Genomic DNA, 26,925 nt, shown 5'->3' on the forward strand with positions numbered 1-26,925 from the left:
GACACCTGGATGGGCTACATCTGTTCACACTAAGGAATGGAAGAGCAGATCAGCTTGATACAGCCACACTGGTTTAAATTTAAGCTTCCAGGGTCGTAGTAAGTTTTACTGAATAAGGATGCGTACTAACTTGAGAGAGCTGTAACATATATACCTTTTGAGCCATTGTGGCAGTGGATCTGTTCTTAGAACCAGTTGACTTTAAATGTTTCTTGAATCCCAAAGAGCAGTTTAGGATCTCGTCACCTGTCCTTTACTTATTCATTTTGTCCTCCACCTGCCTCCTGTCTTGAAGCAATCCCTAGCTCTCCAAGCAGTCAAGAACAAGAAGAATTACTGGAGACAAACTTAATTAGGCAGAATTCTCAGCAGCATCTAACTGGCTCACTCCATTCTTCTTTGCATTTGAACTCCGGCAAATATCCCCCAACTGCTGTGCTAAATGGAAAAATCTGGGGTCAGGGATGCCCCTTGCTGATCACCAAAAACACCCCAGATTTATTTATTTATTCACAGTTAATGTAACGGTTGTGTCATTAGATTTATACCTCTATTATAACTGACGGCTGAAGGGGAGGTGGTTTTTTTTTAGTGAAATCAATTGCACTTCATTTTTAAGACATCGTAAGGAAATCCACTTGCTAAAAAACAGCGCCCAGTGGCGAATCAATACAAGGAATGCCCGGGAGATATTTTAGATACTTTATTTTTCTAGACTATTGCTTCAAGAATTCACAATGGTCAGTGAAGCTTCTACATTCAGAAATAAACCCAACACTTTACCACTCTAGTACTGACAGCTGAGATTTCTGTTAAATCACAGCTGAAGAGATAGTTTTGACAATGACTCTAATTTCATGTGAAAAATTTGAAATGTATGAGCTTAGTAAGACAGAGATGGTATCTATCACAAGAAAAAGCTTAGATGCCTTCCTTGTTCATTCCCAAGTGGTGTCAACAACCATGTACAAAATAAAACACAGTATTAACACTTCCTTGATTATACCAAAACTCAAAGGCATTTAACTCCATTAACTTTTCTTCTTAGTTTCCCTGCATCATTTCCGGATCAGTTCCTTATCCCCCAAATTTCCTCCCTCACTTAACTGTCCCTTCTGCTCCCCAACCAAGGAGATGAAAAATCTCCATTTTTCTCATTCAAGCCAACTCTGTTTCCTTCCAGTCTTTAATGCACGAAATTGATGGTCCCCATTTTTCACTCAGTTCAATGCTAGGCTCAGCAAGCTCTTCCTTTCTCCAACCCAAACATTCAAGCTTAAGGAGGCAGGAGAACAAAAGAATGCAATTTAAAATGAGTATTTATTGTTCAACCAGCAGGCACTAGCCAGCCTGCCTCTGCCCTGCTATACCACACCGTGCAACCTGCTGGAACTTCCACCCATTTTTTCTTTTAAAAAATTTATCAACCTGAGCATGCACTGAAATGTATAGTCAAATGTATTTGTTAATACATGTTGATCTACCACACTTTTTGGCCGTTTTCAAAGCAGCAGGTATTGGTGTGCCTTGCACCCTCATAAATTTTTATATGTCTTTTTTCCACCTGCAATCAGTGCAGACTTACTTCAAAACAAAACCTCAGGATACCGACATTTTAAGTCTTAGTCGCTTTGCTTTATAATGTACAGGATAGACACGTGTAACAACTACCCCAACTGCATATAAATATCTACTTTTGCATTGTCAAAACGTCCTATCTAGTCCTAGGAAAGGGTCTTCCTAGGCTGAGTTTACAAATTACATTTAACCATATTAAGTCTATAACTTAACATTAACAATGCACTTAAGGGATTAAAAATGAATTTGTAACATGTCCTGGAAAGCTGGACGCTACGCACATAACTACAGTCAAGCACCAGAAATTTGTTTTAAAGAGTGTGTTTTAGGATGCACCCACATCATTACTTAAACTCACTAAAAATAAAGGGAGACAGTAACTGTATTATGGTTCAAACTACACAGATTATGAATGCTCATGGGCTGGCACCAGAAGCTGCCGAGACCCATTAAGGGCTCCACAGACTGCACTACCATCTTGGCTCCCTTGGCATAGGGCATACAATATTTTGCTACATAAACTGAACCCAACGAAAACAAGCAATCTGGGTCTCAACTGCTGGTGCAAGGGATTTCTCAATATACATGCCCGATAGGCCTCCATCTCTAAGGAGCGGTGGTCTGTTTCTTTCTCACCAACTGAACCTCCCCAGAATGCTGAAGTAAGCCCTGAGAAGGCCTTACATTGTTCCCCAATTATTCTGCAAAGCACCGAGATTTAGCAAGAGATGTATATGATCTACAACCATTTCCCAATTCGTGTTGAGGGCGGTGGGAGGGAAGGGGGGAAATCCAACACAAAAAGAGAAAATGGCCAGTTGAGTCGAACAGCGTCAGGCCTCTCCACTTGTGCAAGAGTCACACAGTTCTGATGGCAGTGACAAACTGCTGCCAACTTCTTCAGCCATGGGTCAGGATACACAAAGGGCTTGAATGAGGAATGTCAAAACCGGTTCAAATATATTTTAGCACTGAAGGGAGCCGACATCACACCCATCAGAACAAATGCAGACATCCTGCAAATGAAACAGCCCTGGGGCTATTTTTTTACATCTCCGGCTTTCATGAGAGCCTTAATAGCCCTGGCTCGCATCTCAAGCTCCAGTAGTTCCAGCTGCTGTGCTGATGGCTGGATATCATCTGTTGGAGGAACCGCCAAAGTTGCTGCCTTTGGCTCCTTTGGGGAGGATTCTGCAAGCCCCAGGATCTCGTTCACGCTTTTCTCAATGTCCTTCTGGAGGTCGTCTATTGGACCATCTCCACTTCTGACAGTCCTTTCCAGCCCATCTGAATTATCTTCCTCATTGCATGGGCCTTCAATGTCACTGTCGTATGCATCTGCGTTGATGCTGAGAACATCGCTGTCTTCTCCTTTGCCTGTAACACAAAATTAACAGAAAGGAAGAATTCAAAAGCCCTTTAAAAATAAAATAAAATTGGCTTTTCATCTTGTGAAACATTTCCTCTGCATACAAATACTCCTTTGCATAGATTTAAGGTATAGGAAAGGTCATCTATAAATTAAAATCAACAGTTTCTCTCTTTCCTCCCCTCCCCCAGCTTTAAGACTGATCTAATTTAGACAAGTTTTAATGCATTTTTATTCCAATTTAGGAGAACATGCAGTAGACCAGAGCAGCAGCGCTTGGAAAATTTATTCCATCGTATGGAATTGCATGATCTATTTTCCTAATTAAAATGTCATAAGGTTTTATATCACAAGGACGCCTCTGCATTACAAAATGAAAGTTGATGTGGGGAGCCTTTGGGGCTGACTGCTGTTTATTATTTTAGAAGTGAATTTAATTCCTGAAGTGCAGTTTAAAAATACTCCTAAAATTCTTGTGTACTTTGCAACAAAATAAAATGAGGGTACAGATATCAGCGTGGCAATACACTTATTAAGAGATATCTGTGCAAAGACTTTTAATGAAGTGTTTCAATTTAAGTTATCTCAAAAACAATTACAGCGTTCCTATTTGTTCAATTATGATTAAAAACATGGGCCGAGATCCAAAGAACTACTTTGGACATGACCTCAAGGTTTGAGAATTTTAAAAGGCCCTTTGAATGCCAAAGCTGCATTCTGCAGTAGTTCACCGGGCTTTTGAAATCCCAGCAGTTCCAAGGGAAAATAAATCATGGAAGATGGTGAACTAGGGTTCTAGAAACACAAGCCCCAAACTCCCTGAGGTGCACAGAACTAGGGTTCCCTTTCTCTGGACCCAGGCAATGGTCTTCAGGAAAATGTAACAGAACATGATGCAAGGAAACGAGTTTGAATCTGACATGACAAATACTCATAATAAAGCATGTATTTCTTTTGACATCTTGTCCTCAGGTACTATGTACGTGTGATCATTTATCTCTGGAAGTTCTCCATTAACACTACTTATAATTGTTAAATGCACAATAAACCATTACAAAATGTAAAAAGTGTTAAACTTATCTGATATGGAGAAATGTGTCTGATAGCACCCTAAGATGAAATTTTAATAAGCTGTTTATTACAAAATGGCATGTATATTTCCTTGAGGAACATAAAATCTGGGGTGTGACTATGAAAAAAATTACTGAAACTGAATTGTATCAAATCAATGGAACTGATCTACCAAGGACTGGCTCTCTCTCTCTCTCTCTCTCTCTCTCACACACACACACACACACATATTCATTGCTCAATGGCTCTAGCATCAAATTATTTACTCAATATGTGAAGATGCCATCGCAGAGCCAACAATATGGACACAGGTGCCACCACCTCACCCCATCCACACAGTGTTTTCTAATGGAGTCAGTTCACACATATTCAAATGAGGACACGTCAAATTACACACATGCACCTAGAAGCAACCATGTCATCAGGCTACAGTAGAGGAGAAATGGGACTTCAGAACCTCTCCGTCAGCTGAGCTGAGCCATCAGCAACATTCAGCTCCTCCTCTCTCCTTGAATGCTCTCCATTCCAGGTGGCCATTTCAAGAGTTCTACAACTAAGTACTGCTCGGGTTTCCTTTTTTCCTCCTCCCTCCCAATCCCTTTCCTTTTTTAGTTGCGTCCTTTAGACTGCAAGCTTGAAGACAGGGATTTATGGGTATCTGTAAGCCGTTCAATGAGCTTTCCCCCTTCTTTTTGCTGAACAGCAGAGAAAATACTTTAAATGTATGAACCAGCCCTTGTTCAATGTATGGAGGCATAATACATTCGCTGTGACACATCCCAACCGACAATTATAGCCTAGGCAAAATTCAGAATTCACTACCTATATTAAAAAGCTGGATTCAAAGACTACTTACCCATTGGTACCTCTTAAAGGACATATGGCCTATTATGGTAAAGATCAATATGCTGCTCTTTGGGAGATTCTTTATGTGCAATGTTTTTAAAGAGACAATGAGAAAACCTTGTCAAGAATTTACACGCAGCCTGGCAACAGCAAAGTGATAAAACACACAACTGTTCATTTGCGCAATTTACTGCAGGAGGCCATGGCATTACGTTCCTCTGGAATATGCACATTCTCTGTAATCCTTAGAGTTTAAGGCCTTGATACACAGATTTGGAGTTGGTTAGGCTGAAGGTTTACACTTGCCCATTTTTATCCATTCTGCCTACAATATAAATGTCACTAATAGCCTCCACAATTATCAATGAAACCTCAAGAGTATTAAATTGATGTGTGGATTAAAACACAAGATAGCTTTTCAGCTCACTCTGAAAAGTCTAAAGTAACGTGGCATTCATTTGAGAGCTCTTATATGCCATTTATGATAATAAAAGGATAGCAGTAGATTAGAACACTCTGAAATAATTAATGTGTTTATCAATACTCTGCTGTCATTTTCTTCTTGGAGATTCTGGTTTTTAATTAGCCCTTCCCCACTTGGTCCCAAATATTTTCTTTTACTGGACGGCTTTTGCAGAACTTAGCAGTTTCCCCTCTTCTACCCTCTCCTTTCAAATCTCCAAGGCTCGAAGTGTTATTGATCTGGTACTATTGCTCATCAGCACCACAGTCACTGATATACTGGAAACCAATACAAAGCGGCCTCTGAATTGCAGTTCCCGAGGATCAAATAACCCCAGCCCTAGTAAAGCTCTGTTTATAAAGGGAATGCTGGTTAATCAGATAACAAAAAATTAAACCTTGGTATCCTTAAAATTAGGGGTGGTTGATTTGACTCTCAAATTTTAATCAAGATGTGATATAATCAGCTGCACAGAAAGAATGGATTCTTTGGACATTTCACATGACTTTTACTATATTGCTAACATATCTGTTAGGGAAAAGCAAAATGCCATCGCCCATCTGCTTGTTCCCCCAGGGATCTTTCAGGAACCACATTAATTTCTTTAGCTCCCCCACCTACAAAAAGGCAATGGCAATGGTTCCACCCAGTATCTTCTGCTTTGTCAATGTGAAGATAGATGATGCCAACTTTTATTACAGGGTGGATAGTTCTGACCCCTGAGCCACTTTGTGCAGAATGAAGTAGCCCCTAAGAATCTGGAAGCAGGTTACTCCAGCCTTTCATAACCATCAGTTGCAGCAAGTACGTTGTAAGTAACAGGTGCAGCAGGGATCCATGGCAGTTTGGGGAAGAATCAGGGGTCCTGTGGACCTTGTTCTAGGGGCATCAGGGTTCATTTTCCTTCCATCCAATGAATGAACTCCATGTATTTCCAGGCAGGGGCTCCATGCATCACAACCTGAGCCCCCCGCCACTAACTGCCTACTCCTTGGTCACCAATGGAGCAGGTGCATGGGGCTGCAATTCAGACCACAGTGTGCATCTGTGTGCTGCAAAGATGTCCCTCATTTTTAGTGCACAGAGACATTTTGTGGGATGGATCATGAGGAGGAGATGGTGAGACAAAGACGCATGGTGAGGACTGAGAGAGAGGGATCTTGGTTCAGGGAACTGAACAGCCCAATCCCATACTTTGATCTTGACCTCGGACACTTGCATGAATGGTTGGCAACCACTAAGTCATAAACAAGAACCATGATCCAGAGAAATTATGCAACAATGTCTGTCTGCCAAGACTCCCACAGCACCCAGAATGTCATAGATTTGTGATGTGTCCATACCATATTTGGCAACAGAATTGTATTGTTGATATTGCCAGGCTTTTCACAAATTGCTAATAGGCAAATTTTCATTTTTGCAAAAGTCCCAAGAGGATTATTCACCATTCTTTGGCCTTATAATGAGAATGACAACAAAGAACTAGAAATACATGTGCTGGCCTCTGCTTATCATGAAAGTTTCTAGATTCTAGAGGCGTGTTGCTGTGCTGTTAAATATTTCAGCGCCTTTGGCTATAATAGTATACTGTATCACAAGGCTAGCTACACGGATGTGAGGGTTTATTTTGGAAAATGGGATGGAGTAGTAAAAACCTCTCCATACACATAAAAGGCAATATTCTCTGCTTGATCTTTATACTGGGTACTTTCCATTCTCAGCAAGTCCTCTACAAAGACTGAGCAGCAGAATACATACTACTGAAATTAATCTGTGCTGGTTCCAAAATGAGCTGAAGGAAGACTAGTTTTCCTCTCAAGACAAAAGTAGGAGGAAAGGCTTTAGAAATTCTAGCCTGGCTTTTAAATCTTTTTAGAAAGAAGTATCGCAACTGTCTTTGTGTGTGTATGGGTCTTGTGTTTATGAGCAAGGAAGAAAATCTTTAGAAAAGCATATTTTCTTTGACTTCTTACGATATAACTGGTATCTGGAGGGGGAAGAAAAATCAATACCGAACACTAAGAGAAATGTATAATAAATGTTCTTCCTCTGCAAAATAGGAGGCAGCTTTCCATAAAGTAACTAGAAAGTAAACCATTCCACATGTAGCAGTTTTACAAATATTAGAAATATACATAGACAATTGTAGCCTGTAAATATATTATGAGGAAATCAGCAAAACCCATGCTTTTAAAAAACACATACAGAATAACACAACTGATTCAAGAAAATGTGAGAACAAAGCCAAGCTAACCTTTAATCGTGTACTATATTATTGCATAAGAGCCTGACCAACTTAAGAGTTATTAAGTATGCTGTATGTTTGCAAAATCAGATCAACTGAACACAGCATTGATCTGATGAGCTTTAAAATGCACACAACAACAAAAGGTGAAAGAAGTTAGATTACATTAGTCTAATTATGAGGCAGATGGTCAAGGCTATAAAACTCTGTCAAACGGCCACAGTTGGGGTTTCTTGTTCCTCTGACAAGTCTACCAAGACCTATGAAACAATGGTTTTAAAAGCAGCTGTTGGAAACTTATGCAAAATATGTCATCACCACAGTCTTCTGAGGAGAAGTTCTCAAAAACAATCAAATAGTGAACTTTGATCCGCAAGGCGTTGTTTTTACTCTTCACCACACATTGCCTACAATAAGGCAGGCATGAACTCAAAACATCTTCCAACTGCTTTTAACTTGCCAGAGAAGTGTGTGAAAGATCAAAGAAATGGGAATCAATAGGATTAAGGAATGGAAATTCTTTTGCTTTGCTGCCGGGCACTAGTCCATATTTACTTAATGCATTGTTCAAGTGAACAGAACATCTCCAAAGTGAGAATACATTCTCAACGGAATAAGCCTGGTTCAAAGTTCAGACGCAATGTTCCAGCACGCTCCTCTCCTGTTGCCAAAGGCCAACGGATCCAAGTGAAAGGGCACTGACCCGAGGGAATGAGACAAAAGTATTTTTTATAGAAATCATTTATCCTTCTGCTGGAGAATAAGAAGTTACCTAAACCAGGCTTAAAGGTACAATCAGCCTGGGCTCTCTACAGAGTTGAAATCTCCATGGAAGTACAATGCACAATAATCACATAGCCCTACTGCCCTAACAAATGTTTAATTAGCTGAACCGCTTCATTTCCCCCCTTTCTTTTGCAGCTGTAATTTTACATAGTAATAAAAGTCTCTGATGGCATTTTTCTCATTATCTTTTTCATTTTGATAACTTGTATTTATTCTTTCAACTAGGATTGCAAATTCATTTCCAGGCACTTAATTTCTCTTTCTTAACCACTTTTCACTCATTTCTGCTTACCCCTTGGCTCTCGTACTTTTCATCTTCAGCATCACAGACTGCAGTGTGGAGGAAGAACAGTTACTAAGTTTTACCATTTATGCCTGCACAGTCTCAAAAAAGCTCTTTAAAAGCTAACATCCTGACTAGCACTGTTGTCATTGCCCAGAGCCATCACGAAACCAGTGGCTGATAAAGTCATAAAAAGGACAAAGAAGCAATCACCTGCAACAGTCATCAATTCCCTCTGATAGCAGAGAAGGAAGAGAGGAAGTCTGCAGGAGACATGTCAATTCAGAGGTCATTCCAGAGAGTGCAACAAGCAATATTTAAAGCAGTCTTCACAAAGTCACAGCATCCTGCTAATCGCTTGGCTGCCTTATGAGACCATTTTAATCAAGTTCAATTCCCCCTATTAGCTATTTTTACCATCTTTAAGGAAGAATGGGGCACTTCTTTCTAAAGAGATGTAAGTAATTACTGGGGATATTTCCTGTGGCAATAAGATACAGAATGATCCTTCCCCGTGGCTTGCAGCATGCCTGTCATCACTAGGCAAAGAGGTGAAAACGTTGGCAGGCACAAACCCACACAATACATTAGGACCTCACTATTTGGGTTCACACTGGTGTTTCGCTTATGGGTTAAACCCAGACAACCAACAAAACAACAACTTTTGTTCCCTGTGTGATCCTAAGTCCACTCTCTTCTCCTTTCAACCTTCTTGCTCCTGGGCGAACAGCAGAGATGGAGTGCGAATTTTGCCCTCATCCCAATAGTTTCCTTAAGTACCGCACCTTTTTCTTGTAGGAACAAAGGACAATCTTTCACTTACACGAAAGGAAGTAAAGGGGTATACTCAGGGGCACCAGTATGGATAGTGATTAAATCTGCCCTTGGTATGGAGAAATAGGAGCAGCTCCTTCCCATCATGTTGACGGAAGCTTGGTTACTTTGTGCAATGGGAGCTCCTGCTATATACTGCACCAAATAAACAATGCTCTGAATCTGGGACCCTACTGCACTATATCTCCCAGAGTCAAAGGGGAAAGGCTTGAGCCTCCCCACATGAAACTGCTCATAAAAGACGGCCCCCTGACATTCCTCCACACACTCTTGTGTACCTCCAAAGAGGGCACAGCTATGAAAATAGGCAGCTTGATTCTGAGAGGTCGTTGTATGGTTTGGAAAAAGACACATTACTCCCACCCCTTGCTCAGATGGTAAAACAAGATGTCAGAGGTGGATGGTATGCTAGGGAAGACGTATCAAGAAGAGGAGAAACAGGTTTGGGGAAAAGTCAGGAACTCTAGATTGGATCACTACTCCTATCAAATATGACAACAAGTACAAATAACACCCAGAGATGGATTCGATCTTCGTTACAGTCTAGAATGACTAAAAAACATAATCCACAGCCAAAGATGTAAAGAAGAACTGGCATCACAAAGTCATGTTTAGTGAAAATGTAAAAAAAAAAAAAAAAGCACAACCCAAATGCCTGCCCAAAATGCTGACAAACTCCTGGGTTTCATTTGACAACTAGCTAGAGAAGGGGCTCCTAATGTCTGAAATTCAATTATAGCTTCCAAAGAAAGTTATTCTATCATGCATCATTGTTTCATTTGCAATCTATTATGTAGTATTTGCAGAGATGACCCAGAGCATTTGTTTCGAGGCAAGTAACATTACATTATTGCTACTGCTCTATTCAGAATGCCAAACGCAGAGGCGGCAACATTTAAAGCCTTCTGCAGTTCCTACCTTGCTTTGAGTCCAAAGCTTCCAGTTTGTTGTCTTCCTTCAAAGAAGAAGTAGAATCTATACTATTGTCTTGCCTGAGAACAAACAATAATACATTTCAGTTAGTATACCTTTTATGTTTATAAAAAGAAGCATTTCATATCCATACTCTCGTGCCCCCACATTTCATTGTTTGCTTTATTTTGTGAAGCAGGCCTTGCTTATTTAGGCAGTAGTACTGATAATTTCCTTTCTTCTCAAGTTTCATAGGGCTGCCTGGAATGCTCTTCCCCAAAGATACAGGGCTAGTCCAGTTAATGTAATCATATCACTTTACAGGGTAAGCAGTGCCTGCCCAGTTGGGGACACAACTATAGGAATATGTCAATTTTTCTCAATCAGAAATCAGTTTTAACTGCACCCAAGAAGAGTAAACGGAACAGAAACTGAGTGTTACAGAAAACCTTGTTTTGAGGACAAGAAAACATCTCTGGCTAGCCCAATACACAACTCACCAGACCACCAAAGCTATACCAATATTTCCCCTACCATGTGACAAGATCTTGTTTTTATCAAAGGCAGAGCAAAATAACTCCACGAAGCCCGAGAAGAAAATTCAACTAATTCCTCCATTGTGGACTCAGGCAGTATGCATTCGTAAATAAACCATAAATCCTAAAGACAAAAAAAACCCTACAAGTGTCGATTTTACTTTCCCCCTCAGTGTGGTGGAGCAATCCAAATTAGACATGTTCTAAGGCAAGGAACATGTTTAATTTTTTACCTTTAAGGCAAGGAAAACATCCTCTTCTGAAATGCCAGCCTAACTCCTGCCTTCCAATGAGAAGAACCACCTAGTTGGAGTTGTCTGATCAAGCCGGTAACCTACAGAGATATGCTGAATTAAGGTGACAAGAGCTGGAGCTACAAGTTCTAGGTTCAAATCTTGGCTCTGTCAAGAACTCCATTGTTTATTTCACACAGCTCACCCCCTAAAGATTAATAAGGAATCTGCTTTGCAGGATAGTTGTAAGGATTACTGAGATAAAAGTTATGTTAAATGCTTTGAAAACTTGGAAAGTATTGTATCCCCAGAGCTGCCTTATACCAAACCAGACCACTGGCTCATCCAAGTTTTCCTACAGGATTATCACCAGTAGATGTCAAACCCAAGACCACCTTAATGCAAAGCATGTGGTTTACTGCTGAGCTACAGTGCCAAAAAACGATGCATTTCTTGTCCATTTCCCCAGAATTGCCACCGCTGTTTTTCCAAAAGAAGAACCTCGCTGAAGAACAAGAAAGAAAAAGACAACCCCCAAACACCCCTGAAAACATCTGTGCTTGTGAAAGATACAGAACATCAACAACAGAGACCCTAACTGTGAAGTATCTTTGGTTGATGCCACTGCTATCAGGGGAAGAATCTGGAGAGCAAGTTCTTTGAAAAACATCAATAGGAGGAAAGAGCTCCCCAGTAAGGCAACTGCAGAAACACACAGAGAAAACCTGTGGACAATAGGGGAACTGGGCACAGAAGCCCTGCCGAGGGATTACACGTAGGAATTTGCCCCACAAAACAGCAGATCCTAACTCTACTTACAGTGTTCATCAACACTGCTGCACAGCAATGTATTTATAACTGCTGAGATTAATACTACAACCACACTACTGAGAATTAATTTTAAAAGTAATCTAGTCTCTGACAGAAAAGGGGAAAAGGTATTTTCAGACATGAACCCACTGGATCATTAAAAAAGAAGAGCAAGGCAAGGATGCAACCTGCAAAACCGCAAGGTGCCGCCAAACTCCCAGACTTCAGAGGGCAAATCTTCAAAACAGCCTTGCGTATTACACAATCTGCACAAAAATGATAAAAAGATCACTGAACCCACATTTTGGGGTGGGATGGTGTGATGCTGGTTTAGCTATTTCTACACGTTCTCACCAAAATTTGACACATTGCTTTCTGTTTCAAAGGATGGGGAAATAACTCAGAAAGTGCTAAAAAGGATGACATTTCATCTGCCATCTCGCCATGATGTTCAACTGTCTTTATACAAAGCATGAAAGCAAATGAAAGATTGTAAGACACACTTGAGGAAACAGGATACAGCTCTCCACAGGATTTCAAAATCATGGAAGGCAAGTCCAATTGTTGAGTTTAATGAGCATTTTAGCCATAAAATTATTTTATATTCATCTAACCAATTTCATACCTCAGCTACTTTGTCTAAAATTTGTAATGTACGTATTATGTTAATATGCACACAATCAAAGCATCCAGCTTGCAGGGAGGAGTTAAATTTAACATTACAAGGTTAGTGTCATCCTAACTTACATTTCAGAGGTTTAGCTCTAATGGCGTGTGTCCGCCTCTGTTAAGTATTGTAACTAAACTATGATTAAAGATAATTTTTTTAAATGGGGGTGCATATATAAGTGATTCATTTTTAACCAGATCCCTGAAAAATAATCTATCTGTCCACAAAGAGGAAACCTTTTTCCTGATGCCCCTGTATTTGTCTCCACAAGCCTCCTTGACTAACTTAATACGGAAGCTGCCAAATATTCCAATGGGCTCCTCTCATCTCAATTCACTTCTGTTCAGTACCAGGTGCTGCTACAGATTCAGCCCTCAAGGCAAAGTTTTCCTATTGAACCCCCAAACCTATGAAATTATTACAGATATTAAGACATTTACGCAGAACATATAGATGTGTGCGTGTGTGCAGGGCAGCAATCATTTCATGATTATGAAGGAGAAAATTGATACTGGGTTCAGAATGAAACATTGGCTTCCATTCAAAAAACAACAACAGCAACTAAACTTCAAGCCTTTAAGGTTTCAGAAGTAAATTTCAAACCTATGAGGAGAAGCAGAGTCATGAAAGAGCACCAAATGTGGGGAAATAAGTTGGATTTAGGCTACAGCAAGCATTTTGGCCAGAAGGCTATATTCACCTTTGGCCAACTCACTGGGAAAATACATGATGAGCAGAGCGGAAGAGGAAACTCTCCTCCCACAGCTGATGGGGATGCAAACTGGCCTCTCCTTGTTCATCAAATCAATCATTGGATGAATGAGGAGGAATTGGTTTGCATCCCCACCTGGGTGCTGGGCTGGGCAGACAGGCTGAAACTTCCTTGGCACAAAATTTTATTTATCCCTATCCAGAATATCTGAAGCTGTTTGGCGCAAGGTGTGTACAACCCTGAGCATCGGTACAGACCCAGCGCACTACAGGAAAAGGAACCTGGCAATCATGTCCCTGGCATTCGTACCCCTCATTCCTAACCAACCACAGGATGAAGACATCAGCTCCTAAATGAGTGATAATGCTGTTATCAAGTATTGCTCATTGGCAAACGGGGATGATCTGGCACAGTCATCTGATTTGCAGAAGGAAAATGTATCAAAGGATATCTGCTCTAGGATAATAAAGCTCCTGCTGTCCGGAGTTGTCCTGCCAAATTTCGTTCAGGAATCAGGATTGCTCATTTGGCAAGAGCCTCAACAACAAGTTCTTGATTTCCAATTATGCAGCTTATTTTAAATACTGGTCATGGAAATGGTGATTTTCAACATATGAGCTGTACCAAGTTTTCTGACCCCTGAACAGTGCACTGCAAAACTAGCAGCAGAAACTATGTGGTACCTGCTTGATATCAACCACTTCGGTAGAAAGGTACACATACTAATACAGACAATCTGCTGTCCAAAACACTTTGTCACTGAGCAATTCTTATGCTGTCATAAAAAGGCTTCTTGATGTAATGGCGCAACTCTTAATACACATGCATTTTCTGCCATCTTGTGGCCAAATGTTGCATAGATTAGATGCTCTTTTTTAGATGCTTAGTATTAACCGAAATAACTAGCTGATATGCGAGTCACTTAGTACATCTTGTTCACACTGACAGCACAATCACGTGGATTTCTACTCAGAAGTAATCCCCACTGAGCTCAATGGGGTTTACTCCCAGGCAACTGTAAAAACTGCCGTTTAAATGTTGATTCCCACCAAGAAGGACCCATACTATGCTACTAACAAGCAGCCACCGAAAAGAGGCTTGGTAACCCAAGAACTTCTGCCTTCTCCCAACCCTATTACATAACAAAATGAATCAAAATTCTCCACGCTGTTTTAACCCTAGCAATTAACAGCCAACCTAAAACAAAAAGATCCTATTTGCAGCCATGGGATGGGCAACAAGCTGATTACAGGCAACTCCCATTTTGCATATGTTCAAAGCACGCACGACCCTGAACATGTGTGACATTTTCAGACCAGGAAGAGCATGGAACAGGCTACATCAGCACACACAATTACCCAAATGCAACCCCCCCCCCCCAAATCAGGGGTTGCCTGTGTGCAAACAGTCTTGGATTTGGTTGGTTTTCCTACTTTATGCCGTGATTTAAGAGCAGCTGTATACATACCTTTGTACCGTAGGATCTGATGGAGGATACAATTAGGATTCTCTGTTCAAGGCACTTTGGGTTTCAGAAGATTCTGCCAATTTAACTAACATTTCAACGGGATCTTACGAAGGCTCACTGGGTTTTTACAAATGCTCAGCAAGGTTCACGCAAGTTTCACCTGAAGTTTCATTTCACTAATGTTTTGCAAATTTTCCCCAGAGTTTTTGCAGCGGTTCAGCCAAGATTTCACCATGGGTTTATCTGGGATTTCACCAACACTTCAAAACGAAATTGTCAGCACAAACTTTTAAATAGACTCTCAGAGGACAGTTAAATTAAATTTGCTCATTACAATTACTTACTGGCTGATAGATTCAACTGCTGTCTTCTCTTCCCCACCATTAGCCTCTTCATCACTGTCGGAGTCATTTTCATTCTCACCTTGAAATACAACGTCAATGTGAGATGCTATACAGTGTGGTAGCATTTTTCTGCCTCATTAATACATGCATCAGTAAATACTGTTATGACTGTCAAATGAAGAGACACAGCCCACCTGCCTGACTAAGGTACTCAACAGAAACCATTTGGAGCTGTAGTCTGTGAGGGAGACAGTGGCCTGAGTTTTGAAGATGGCTGGCGGTAAGGAACCATAGCACGTCCCAAGGCTATATTGTTTGGAGAGCCTGGGGTACGGGGGATACGATGCTTCAACGAGCAGCAATAAGTGTCTGGCTGCTTCTCTGCACCTCCATGCTTAACTTGGTATCTTTGCAAGCAAACAACTATTACAAACACAGAGTAAGTCTTCAGTACTTTCACCACAAGGAAAAAGAATTCATGTAAAAGGTTTCCCCAGGAAATTTCTGTCACTCGGGTAAGAGAAAAAAATGCCACCCAGCTCAAGAGTCTTTGCCAAAGGAATAATATAAAATTAACCCTATCTTCTCTTACAACACAGCCATTTATATTAAACTATTGTAGGAGCATTTGTACAGAAAACAGGTATTCCTTTTTCTTATGCAAAAACACATACACACAAATATGTAATACAGGCCACAGAGTCTGTTCAAGGACCTGTTCTCATACTAAAGCTCTGAGTAGTCTATAGATAAAACATATATTCAGCAACACATTTAAAAACGTTGGGCAACTTCTGTAAGAGAAGTTCAGGACTAAAGCTAAAAGGGTAGCTAACAAGGAGTTAAAACTATTCTAAAAAATTAAGCAATGCTCATTAATGTAGATAACTGATGGAAAGCTTATGGGGGCTGGTTTTCCAGTCCTCAGAGCAAAAAGGAAAGCCTAATACCACAAGTAGATCTCTTGTGAGCAGCTCCTCTGAATGCTGTAGCCATTAATTTTAAGTCTCTCTATAACAGGGTTCCAAGTCATGACTGCCCTCATTTGCTCAAAGCTTCTCTTCCAATCTATCTTCTAGGTAATGGCCATGCTTCTCTGCTACATACCGTATTTTTTGCTCTATAAGACTCACTTTTCCCCTCCTAAAAAGGGGAAATGTGTGTGCGACGTATGGAGCGAATGCAGGCTGCACGGCTATCACAGAAGCCAGAACAGCAAGAGGGATTGCTGCTTTCACTGCGCGGCGATCCCTCTTGCTATTCTGGCTTCTGAGATTCAGAATTTTTTTTTCTTGTTTTCCTCCTCCAAAAACTAGGTGCGTCTTGTGGTGTGGTGCGTCTTATAGAGTGAAACATACAGTATACAATCAAGCATCCATGTACTTGGTGTTCATTAGGAGCTCCAATATGATACAGTATTGCCTACCTTCAAGAATTCTCAATAACTTCTTCTCAGACAGGAGCTCCAACTGTTCAAGACAAAGCCTTTTGATTTCTTCTATCGAACAGCCCTACAGAAAAGAGGTGGGACTGTTATAAACGGTGCCTGCAATTAGCCAGATGGCATGCGCATTTTGTACCTGACTATCAGCCACATGCAACCAAGCAATCCTGGTTTAAGGTGCCATTTGGCACCTAGCTTTTATATGTGAGTTTCTAACACTAGTTACGCACTAAGGGCCAGATTCAACTAGTTGAGCTAGCAGGAGCCAACAGGATGAGTCCTGTCTCTGGAAGAGTTGGGAGAACTTCCAAAATGAGAGGTTGGGGAAGAGGGGAGACCACTCCGTTCAGTGGCAGGTCATCTCTTTAGTGCTTGTTTGAATTTCACCTTTCTTTTTTAATAAAGACGACAACAACATAATAATAACATCATCATCATCAGTTTTTTATTTGTACCCCGCCCTCCCCGGCCAGGTACATACAATCTGGACACTAAACCGAAACTTAAAACATTATGATCTGAATTAGAAATTTTATTAAGACGGTTTTGCAAAAAGACAATGTTAAGGAAGTAGCAAAGTATGCCAGATCTGAACCCTGGCTTTCTTCTTAGGTTTCGCAAGGCAGGCATTGCAGCCAGTTGTGCCTCTCCTCTGACGGAAGGCATTCTAATCCAGCAGGGGCGTATGTTGGCATAAAGGGTAGCCCCCTGTGCACATACCCCAATCTGCTCAAGAGCGCTGGCGGACCCTTTGAATGATGTGGCAAGCGCAGCAGGGGATTGCAGGAGAAAGGAAGAAACTGCAAAAATTACCTCTCCCCTCTTTTTCACCTCATGGACGTTTCTGCTGGATCAAACAGCCTTCTGTCAGTGGGGGCATACAATTAAATACAACCCAAGGGCACTTCTCAAATTCCCTAATGCTGGCAGTTGGATATGGATTATTCCAGTCACTGTTTCTCATTAGTATTGCTTGAGTAAAAAGAAGAAGAAGAAATACAACTTTCTGAAAAATATCACTCTCACCCTAATAAGGCTTTCGGTATCTATGTTTTCACTCCCGGTAGGTAACTGTGTTAAGTCTGCTACAGCAAAAGAAAAGTCTTGTGCCATAAGACTCTTAAACCTTTAATACATTCTTTTTCATAAAAATCATTCAGAAGACTTCTTGTTCGTACTTTACACTTGACAGAGAATTTTAGTGGACCAGCCCATGAAAAATTATACAGGTAGTTTAAACTTTAATTATGAGAAACGGAGCTAATACAGATATAATGTAACAAGTGTTATGAGGCACCAGCCTTGGAAACACACTTTCTTGTAACACTACCCCTTCCTGGAATTAAATTTTATCATTTGCCAGCATCAAATTAACTGTGATTAAGGCTAACCAAGGTTTCCCTTACATAGAATCATAGAATAGAATCATAGAATCATACCCTAAGATTTAAACCCACTTCAAACTCTTGTATGATTTATTAAAATGTGCTTCCCTTTTCTTTCTTTTTTTGGAAGAGTTAAGTGAAGAGAAAATAAAATTCAACCAGTAAGTTTTGTTGATGTTCCTGAGAAGATCTGAGAAGTTAGAACAATGAAGTACCAGGCTCCTTCCCCGATGCAGGCTGGCTTTTCCAAGAAGCATAGCATTGCAGATCAATGTTCTGTTTTGAATTACCTTATCCAGCTGTTAGTGGTCCCTCAAAAAAGCAGTATGTCACATTTATTAATCCCTCATTTGCCTTTGACTCCATTGATCGGCATCATCAATAAGAGGAGTAGCTAATTTTTTGCAGGCCAAGGAACGTATTGACTTATGACCAACCTTCCCAGGTCTGCAGCACAAAAGTGGACACAGCCAACTGGTTGATATTTCCTACCATGAGACCCATGATGTAATTTCTGCTAAAGATGCCTAAATGGACTTTGAACATGTAAAGAATTCCAAGTCTTCACTCTGGTACATTAAAATTGATTCTGATCACAAAAAGTGTTACTTTCCTGCAGGAATTAATCCCCCCCCCCCATTAGACATGCATTTACCCAGTTCAGATTTTGAACTATGTACACAGAACAGCTGACCAGTAAATTATTTAATAAGCCAACATATGACCATCTTTCTGTATGTTGATCAGGCCAGATTGAAGAAATTGTGTGTTGTATTTTTTATTGCCCCTATACAATCCACCTAGGAAGATTCCTCTATTCATTCAAAGTTTTTTTAAGAAGGTCAATCAGATTATTTCAAAAACATAGGGCTGCAAGCTGATGTATACAACTTTGTAATCTAAAGGATAACATTCATACTACCTGCACATGTAGAGCTATGGGCTACGTTACAGATCCAAAGCAGTGTTGACTCTGCCAAGGAGATTTTTAAAAATCTAAATTATCTGGGGAGGGTTATAATTTTAAGTTTCAATCATTTGCAGTTCTAAAATTTGAAATGTTTTAAACTTATCTTGAATTGTCTTTCTGTGTGTGTGATTGATATTGTAATAGACACTGGCTGCATACAACAAAAATCTGACTGAGTTAACAGTGTTTTAGCATTTCCAGCAATTCCCATCTTCCCGAACTCCTTGCCTGATGGAGTCAAGATTCTACATAATCCCATATCTATGGTAGACTTGTAAACAGCCACTTGTCTGATTACTTCCAAGTAGGCTGAGAAGTTCCTACAAATTTCTCTTCACAGGCTTTTAAGGCCATGAACATGGGAACATGGGAGAACAAGGACTAACTAAAACATTTGGGAGGTAGCAACATTTCCAAGGCTGCTCTATGGAGTCTACCAGGGCCAGCCCACCCATGAGGCAAGGTGGGTCAACTGCCTCAGGTGGTAGCAAACCCTCCAAGTGTCCCTATTTTCCAGGGCCAGTCCCAGATTTAGAGAACCCTCCCTGGTTTCTGATTTGATCTGTCCTGTTTTCCCTTGGGACATTCCTATTTTCATCTGAGGAATGTTGGAAGGTATTGGAGTTATGTGAACCCGAGCCAAGGAGATATACATACTCCCTTGGAAGGCATCTAAAGGCAACCCTGTATAAGGAAGGTTTTTTTAATGTTTAATGTTTTATATATGTTGGAAGCCACCCAGAGTGGCTGGGGCAACTCAGTCAGATGGATGGGGTATAAATAAATTGATACTAATATTAATAGGACATCCCTGTTTTCACTTGAGAAATGTTGAGAGGATATGTGGTAGAGGGCAGCAAATCTAGCTTCCAAGCAATGCATAGCCCGCTGCCGCAGTAACAGCAATGGCTGTAGCACATTCCTTGGAAGCCAGATCTGTTCTCTCCTCTGTAGCCCTGCTATGCCGCCTATACAGCAGCCTCTTTGCCCTGGAGGGGGGAGGTGCCGTTTTGTAGTTTTCCTCAGGTGCCAAAATGTATTAGGCCAGACCTGGTGTCTGCAGTGGAAGAGGAGCTCAGTGTAGCTGGCAGGCAAAGTGTTGCTATGGAATCTGCTCTGCAGCCCTAGGGATGAACTACAAGAAAAACAGCATGGTTAAGGGAGCGTTTCTGTTCCCAGTCCAAATTTTACAAAATCTTTTTCTCCAGAAATGTTGAGACAAGATTAGTATATCATAAAAATGAACATACGTGCTTTTCTTGCCAACTGGAGCATTCTATGATATTCTTATAAATAGCCAGAATACTTATTGTGTGGTTTTTACTTTATTTTTAAATCCTGCCTGCCCCCAACTTCAAGTTGCTTTATTTTCAAGCAAGGATGTCTTAAGTCTGTTGGGAGTAGTGTTCTTTTTTAATTATAAATTACTTATTTATAAACTGCCAGGCTGCCACACTCATCTCTGATGGTGTTATGTCCAATTAAAGAAAAATTTCAACATCCCTGTGGAAATGCTATAATTATATACTACATTATTCCATATGCCACAGTAATTAAGGTTATTTACATTTGCAGCCTGCTTCATTCCGAGGGCTCTACAACAGTATTTATTAAAACACACACATACACAAATATATAAACTCTGAAAGCCTTTGTAGCAGTCTGATCTCAGTACTTGCTGAACTAGCTTGTAAGTGCATAGGATACACACTGAATATAGCTGCAAGTTTTAATTGGCAAGTTAATCAATTAAAGCTTAGGTTGATTAATCAGTGCAATACCATTTCAATAGGCAAGAGTACATTTTAATTGGCGGGGTTTTGAGGGCACATGCCCATTTTTAAGGCTATTCAAATTCTCCTGTGCTACTGTAACACTCAAAGAAAAATGGACTCACATGTTTCCTTTCAACAATGTGAAGCAGCTTTTGTTTATTACAATGTTTCATAAACCAATGGTAGCTGAGACATACTCAGCTACTTAACCCAAAACTTAACCCAAATGAAACACTAATAATAAGTAGCACTTACCAGTGGAGGAACCCACTCTCTATGGGAGTCACTTTCTCAGTGTGCCTTCTGGTTGGGAAAATGCAGCCCCTAATTAGTGACTCATGCAGAGAATTGAGGTGCTACCTCTTCTGTGGCAAGAAGGGCACTTAGGGCACACAGAAGCATTTCTCTAATGCATTACACAGGGCAAATTAGAAGTGCTCTTGAACAACAGAATTTAGGAATTCCTGAGTTACTAAATTATAAAATTATCATACTCCACTTTCAGTTTCTTAGAAAGATACCTACATTAAATGTTGTTAAACTGCAAATCGTTTTAGCAATAATCAATCAACCAACCCACTAAAAAAAAGAAGATGCATCAACTAAAAATTCTCTAGTTAGTTGATAGTCCCAACGTGGAAAATTGTGCCATTCTAAAACGTAAGCCATGGCATTATGCTGGCGAAAGCCGATATTTAAACATCAAATTTGGATATAGGTTCCTTCTTTACGGCAATGTAGTGTGACACATGTATGCATGTATTTGTTTGTTTGTTTGTTTGTTATTGTATATTCTAGCCTTCTTTCCCTGAGCTGTTTCCACACTACGTGGAACTACTTTGTGACTTTAAGAATGGGTGCTGATTTTTCTCTTCCCTCCTTATTCCCTTTCCCTTTTGTGTCATGTCTTGTAGACTGTAAGCCTGCAGGAAGGCTTGTTTTTATTGATCTTACATAAACTCTGGGAGCCTGTACAGTTAAAGAGCAGGATAATAACACCTTCCATAAATATTTAAAATATAAATACAAGCATGGCTCCTTAAAAAGTAAATCTGACCCCTTTATACAGTGGTGCCCTGCAAGACGAATGCCTCGCAAGATGAAAAACTCGCTAGACGAAAGGGTTTTGCGTTTTTTGAGTCGTTCCGCAAGACGAATTTCCCTATGGGCTTGCTTCGCAAGACGAAATGTCTTGCAAGTTCTTGCATGTTTGTTTCCTTTTTCTTAAAGCTGCTAAGCCGTTAATAGCCGCTAAGCCATTAATAGCCGCTAAGCCGCTAATAGCCGCTAAGCCGCTAATAGCCGTGCTTCGCAAGACGGAAAAAACCGCAAGACGAAGAGACTCGCGGAACGGATTAATTTCGTCTTGCGAGGCACCACTGTATTTTTAATTGAATCTATGCATGTACAGTCGTACCTTGGTTCTGAAATGCCTTGCGACTCGAACGTTTTGGCTCCCGAACGCCACAAACCCAGAAGTGAGTGTTCTGGTTTGTGAACGTTTTCTGAAAGCTGAACGTCTGACACGGCTTCCGTGACTTCCGATTGAGTGCAGGGAGCTCCTGCAGCCAATCGGAAGGCGCACCTTGGTTTTTGAACGTTTTTGGAAGTTGAACGGACTTCCAGAACAGATTCCATTGGAGAACCAAGGTATGACTGAATATACATCCAGTATCATAGCCATAATTAAAGAAAAAATAAAATGATCAAGGAAATAACCATAGCAATGTTCTAATTAAAATTAAGGATTTCAGTGCGTAACAGAAATGTCCCATTTCCAATGAAGCACCAAAACCTTTCAGAGTTTCCTTACTATCTCAAAAGCTAGCCAATTGCACATGTCAGGGTAATAAATTTATAATAAATATATACTGTTTAATTTCTACTGTACAGATGTCCACAGAAGGATAATGACTATTACACTATGTGCAGTTAAGCTACTGAAAACCCACTGAATGGAATTTAAGCAACCTCTATAGAGCCAACAGGGCAGCACACCTTTAATTTTTGAAATATTTTTTCAATCCTGATAAAAGAGTATATTTTAACTGTAGAATGAAGAAGCAGGGTTAGATGGTATCAGAGTGGTTATAAATAAATAAAAGCCAGAGCATATAGCAAGAGGCTTAACCTTTGTTATAGAGCATTCAGATCACTCCTATTCCTGATAAATGCTGAAACGGTTCAGCTTTCTCCAAAATTTGCCAGAATAGATATATTTCAGTACCTTTAAGACATCAGGCAGCATTTTCTGCACTTTCTTCTCTCCTATGATACAAAAGCACTGGTGTAGCATTTCCTTCTTATCTGTGATGTAGAAACTAACTGGCTTCAATTGCACGCTGAGATCTAATCCACCTTCTTCTAGGTCACTGGATTCTTCTTCCACATCCTCATTTTCTGGAATTTGTGTAGTACATTTTGTTTCCTAAATGATGACACAGAAAACTGATTCAATCATGACCCAACACAAAACACTTGCTTATGTAGTAATATCGGCAACTAAGCTTTGACTACAGAAGGAACAGTGCAAGCCATTTCATGTCTACTCAGAAGTAAGTCCCACAAGGTTAGATGGGTCTTACTCCCAGGATATACGATTACAGCCTGAATCAATGAAGCTTCTTATATAGGCTCCTAATAATGCAGTCTAAAATACAAATGCAATGTTTAAGATGCTCCATAAAGTTGGTGTTCAGTTTTGCATTTTGAAGTTACTTGAAAGATCATATAGTCAGCAAATAAGTTTACAGGTGAATGCTGCAAAAGGAAATCCACGGGGATAGTTCTCTCTCAAAATATTATGCCACCCAGTAAAAGGAACTGAGAATACATTCGGGGGGGGCAGGGGGGATGAAACAACACATTCAAAGCACTTTGGTTACTATCTCTGTTCTTCTCACACCAGCCCTGTAAAGCAGGCTGGTACTGTCATCACAATTACAGGCAAGAGGTTTAACTCAAGATATAGCAGTCTGGCCTGTGGACACCTTGTGAATTCATGGCTGTGAAATTTGAGTATCTGGATCATATTTTTAAAGTTGCAAACCTACTTGGGAGTAAGCCTTAATTCAAAGTAAACATGCATAGGACTGGTCAGAAAGCTGCTCCCTAACGCCAGATCTTAAGAAGGTTCATGTAGCATACAATTAATGTACTAATAACTTACTTGCAAAAAATAGTGATTCCTTCTAACTTAAAAAAGATCTTTTAACAAATTCATGATGCAGGTTAGGTCTGTCAGTGGCTCTTAATCAGGACAACTAAAAGCAGAACCATATTGAGAAGCGGACAGTCACGTTTGTGATTAGAAGTTACTGGAGTAAAAAAAAAACATGGGGATGATTATGCTCCACAGTTAAGCTGTCCAGAGTGGCTGGGGAAACCCCCCAGATGGGTGGAGTATAAATAATATATTAATAATAATAATAATAATAGTTACGGTAGTTGGAGACAAAACTGTTAACCTTGCTAGGCTGTTAGTCAAATTGATCAAAGCAATTCATTATTTTACCACCACCACTCAAATTTTCAATATAAACGTTTTTGGTAGTTCTTATTTGATTTTTGTAAAGCCCCCCCCCCCCATTTTGGGTTTCCACCTTGTGATGTGCTTTATACAGATTCTGTATAAAGCTGGGTTACTCTAGGACCAAAACTGGGTCGCAAACAAGTAAACGGAACAGCTGTTCATAGCAAATAGACACAAGTCCAGGAATATGGGGGACGTTGCTTCAAAAATCTCATGAAGCTGAATCCAAACGTAATATAAAATAAAATAATAATAAGTGCCATCCACGTAAGCTGTGCTTTACAAATACTGAAAGGTCCACTCCCAGGGCTTTTAGAAAACGACTATAAGAAGCGCGCGGGGGGCGTGGTCGCAAAGGCACCTTGCGCATGCGCATACCGGCTCCGCCTTCCCTCAGGGCGGCCCAGGCGGCGGTTACCTCGGCCAGGCCTTGAAGCGGCTCGATGCTCCGGCGTTTCCTCTCGCTGCCTCCGCCTTCTTCCTCCAGGCAGCCCAGGCGGGAGCGGTGCCGCTTCTTCTCCTTGGGAAACTTGCGCCCCGTCATGACGGCGACCCGAGTCGGCCGCGCCCTCTTCCCGCGAGCCTCTCGTCACAGAGCGAGCGAGCGGGGCGTCGGCGGCGTAATATATCAGCGGCCCGACGACGCCTTCGCCCGCCGTGCGTCCGTGCGTCGCGCTTTGACGACGTCACCCGCGCCGCCCAGCCAACGTAGAGCTAGTGAAGAGAGGTAGAGCAGAGTGGCCCGTTGTGGAGAGTCCGGAGGTTCCGGTTCCAGCTGGTCCAGAGAGGGAGAGATTGGGGCAGAAGTGGAGGCAGGTGGTGTTCGAATCTGCCTTTATTGCATGTGGGAAATAAGTGATAAACGATAAAATGATAAAATAAAAATACCCGTCTTGTTTCATCTGGAAAAGAGGATACTTTAGATTTCAATAAAATAAAATATATAATGTAATGTAAAATAAATAAAATAAAAATACCCACCTTATTTCATGTGGAAAATAGGATCCTTTGGATTTCAATATAATATAATATAATATAATATAATATAATATAATATAATATAATATAATTAAAAATACCCGCCTTGTTTCATGTGGAAAATAGGATCCTTTAGGTTTCAATAAAATAAAACATATAATATAATGTAATATAATATCATAAAAATACCCACCTTATTTCATGTGGAAAAGAAGACCCTTTAGATCTGAATAATATAATATAAATATAATTAATATAATACCATAAATAAAATAAAAAACCTGTATTATTTCATGTGAAAAATTGGATCCTTTAGACTTCTATAAAATAAAATGAAAATACCCATCCTACCTATATATCACATGTTCCCATGTTGCAAGCTCTTAAAAACTGCTTAATGCTGCAGCCCAGGTTGGTCAGGACTTCCAGCCCAAAGTCTTCTGTAAAACCTTCAGGTTGCAATCAAAATTCAGCCTCCGCTTGACTCAGATTTCATAGAATCATAGTGTTGGAAGGGACACGACCTGAGGGTTATCCAGTCCAACCCCCTGCAATGCAGGAATTGCAACCAAAGCACCCAGGGGACAGATGGCCAGCCAACCTCTGCTTAGAAACCTCCAAGGAAGGAGAGTCCACAAACTCCCTAAAATATCACCATATACTGTGTGTGTGTGGTGCCTACATTATGCATGGACTGTTTGTATGGCAACATGTGCAAATGGCTTTAGATGCCTATTAGATCCATAAATTACCATATAGCATATGTTCAGCAGAAAAACAGCGACAATTTGCTGTTGACAAAGGGCAGCTGGACATATACTGAGAGCCTTCTCGGTGGTGGTGCCCACCCTGTGGAATGCCCTCCTATCAGATGTCAAGGCAATAAACAACTATCTGACTTTTAAATGATATCTGAAGGCAGCCCTGTTTAGGGAAGTTTTTAATGTTTGGTGCTTTATCGTGTTTTCAATATTCTGTTGGGAGCCATCCAGAGTGGCTGGGGAAACCCAGCCAGATGGGCAAGTATAAGCAATAAACTATTATTATCTCTTTTTTGATACAATTTATTAGACAATGTCTAGGAACACAGGGAAAACAAGCGACTTCGTTACACTTTGAAATGTTGCAGAGCTTTCAGCAGGTCTGTTGTAATAATTTGCCCCTATGGCAAAGGTTCGTCTAGCCCAGGGTTTCTTAAAGGGGGTTGATACTTGACCCCCTTAGGGGGTCTAAGGGACTGGGCAGGGGGTGAATAAAGACCTGGGGTGGAAATGCCCGGACTCTGAGGTCCACCTCCGAAATTAAAAACTATCTGACTTTTAAAAGACATCTGAAGGCAGCCCTGTTTAGGGAAGTTTGTAATGTTTGGTATTTTATTGTGTTTTTAATATTCGGTTGGGAGCTCTCCAGAGTGGCTGTGGAAACCCAGCTAGATGGGTGAGGTATAAACAATATATTATTATTATTATTATTATTATTATTATTTAAAGGGCCCCATTAGTAGCTTAGGGCCTCATCAAACCTAAATCCGGTCCTGTGTGGGGCTCGTGTGCTCTTGCAGGTTTCTCAAAGGCATCTGGTGGGTCCCGTGAGAAGAGCAAAGCTATACTTCTGTTCTCTGGCCGTTCTCAAGACAACTCATCCGCAATGTCTCAGCCTATATGGTTCTTTTGCCAAGGAA

General features: G+C 40.6%; 1 protein-coding gene across 2 annotated transcripts; it reads right to left on the reverse strand.

Moving 5' to 3' along the window:
- Window positions 1-688: 688 nt before the first annotated feature.
- On the reverse strand, window positions 689-25,085 carry CAAP1 (caspase activity and apoptosis inhibitor 1). Of its 2 annotated transcripts, XM_080986634.1 has the most exons (7): window positions 24,685-25,085; window positions 22,962-23,162; window positions 16,587-16,671; window positions 15,161-15,239; window positions 10,394-10,467; window positions 8,651-8,688; window positions 2,596-2,955 (listed from the first exon to the last, which is right to left on the reverse strand). In XM_080986634.1, exons 1-7 carry the CDS (start codon window positions 24,808-24,810, stop codon window positions 2,824-2,826), a joined length of 735 nt encoding a protein of 244 aa, XP_080842760.1. In that variant the 5' UTR covers window positions 24,811-25,085; the 3' UTR covers window positions 2,596-2,823. The 2 variants fall into 2 exon arrangements, with proteins under 2 accessions (XP_080842759.1, XP_080842760.1); XM_080986633.1 differs by lacking the exon at window positions 8,651-8,688 and having other exon boundaries at window positions 689-2,955; window positions 24,685-24,949.
- Window positions 25,086-26,925: the final 1,840 nt, after the last annotated feature.

This window comes from Podarcis pityusensis, assembly GCF_964106645.2.
Source record: "Podarcis pityusensis genome assembly, chromosome: 17".
Classification (NCBI taxonomy): Eukaryota; Metazoa; Chordata; class Lepidosauria; order Squamata; family Lacertidae; genus Podarcis; species Podarcis pityusensis.

What these genes read in the sequence shown, in the direction of transcription:
- CAAP1 (XM_080986633.1), bottom strand. Translation starts at nt 24,810, where the DNA reads ATGACGGGGCGCAAGTTTCCCAAGGAGAAGAAGCGGCACCGCTCCCGC. An exon ending in TGCTGCCTGATGTCTTAAAG is followed by an intron (nt 16,672 to 22,961) that starts GTACTGAAATAT and finishes TCTTTTCTGTAG; the next exon opens with GGCTGTTCGATAGAAGAAAT. An exon ending in GCAGTTGAATCTATCAGCCA is followed by an intron (nt 10,468 to 15,160) that starts GTAAGTAATTGT and finishes GTTTGTTCTCAG; the next exon opens with GCAAGACAATAGTATAGATT.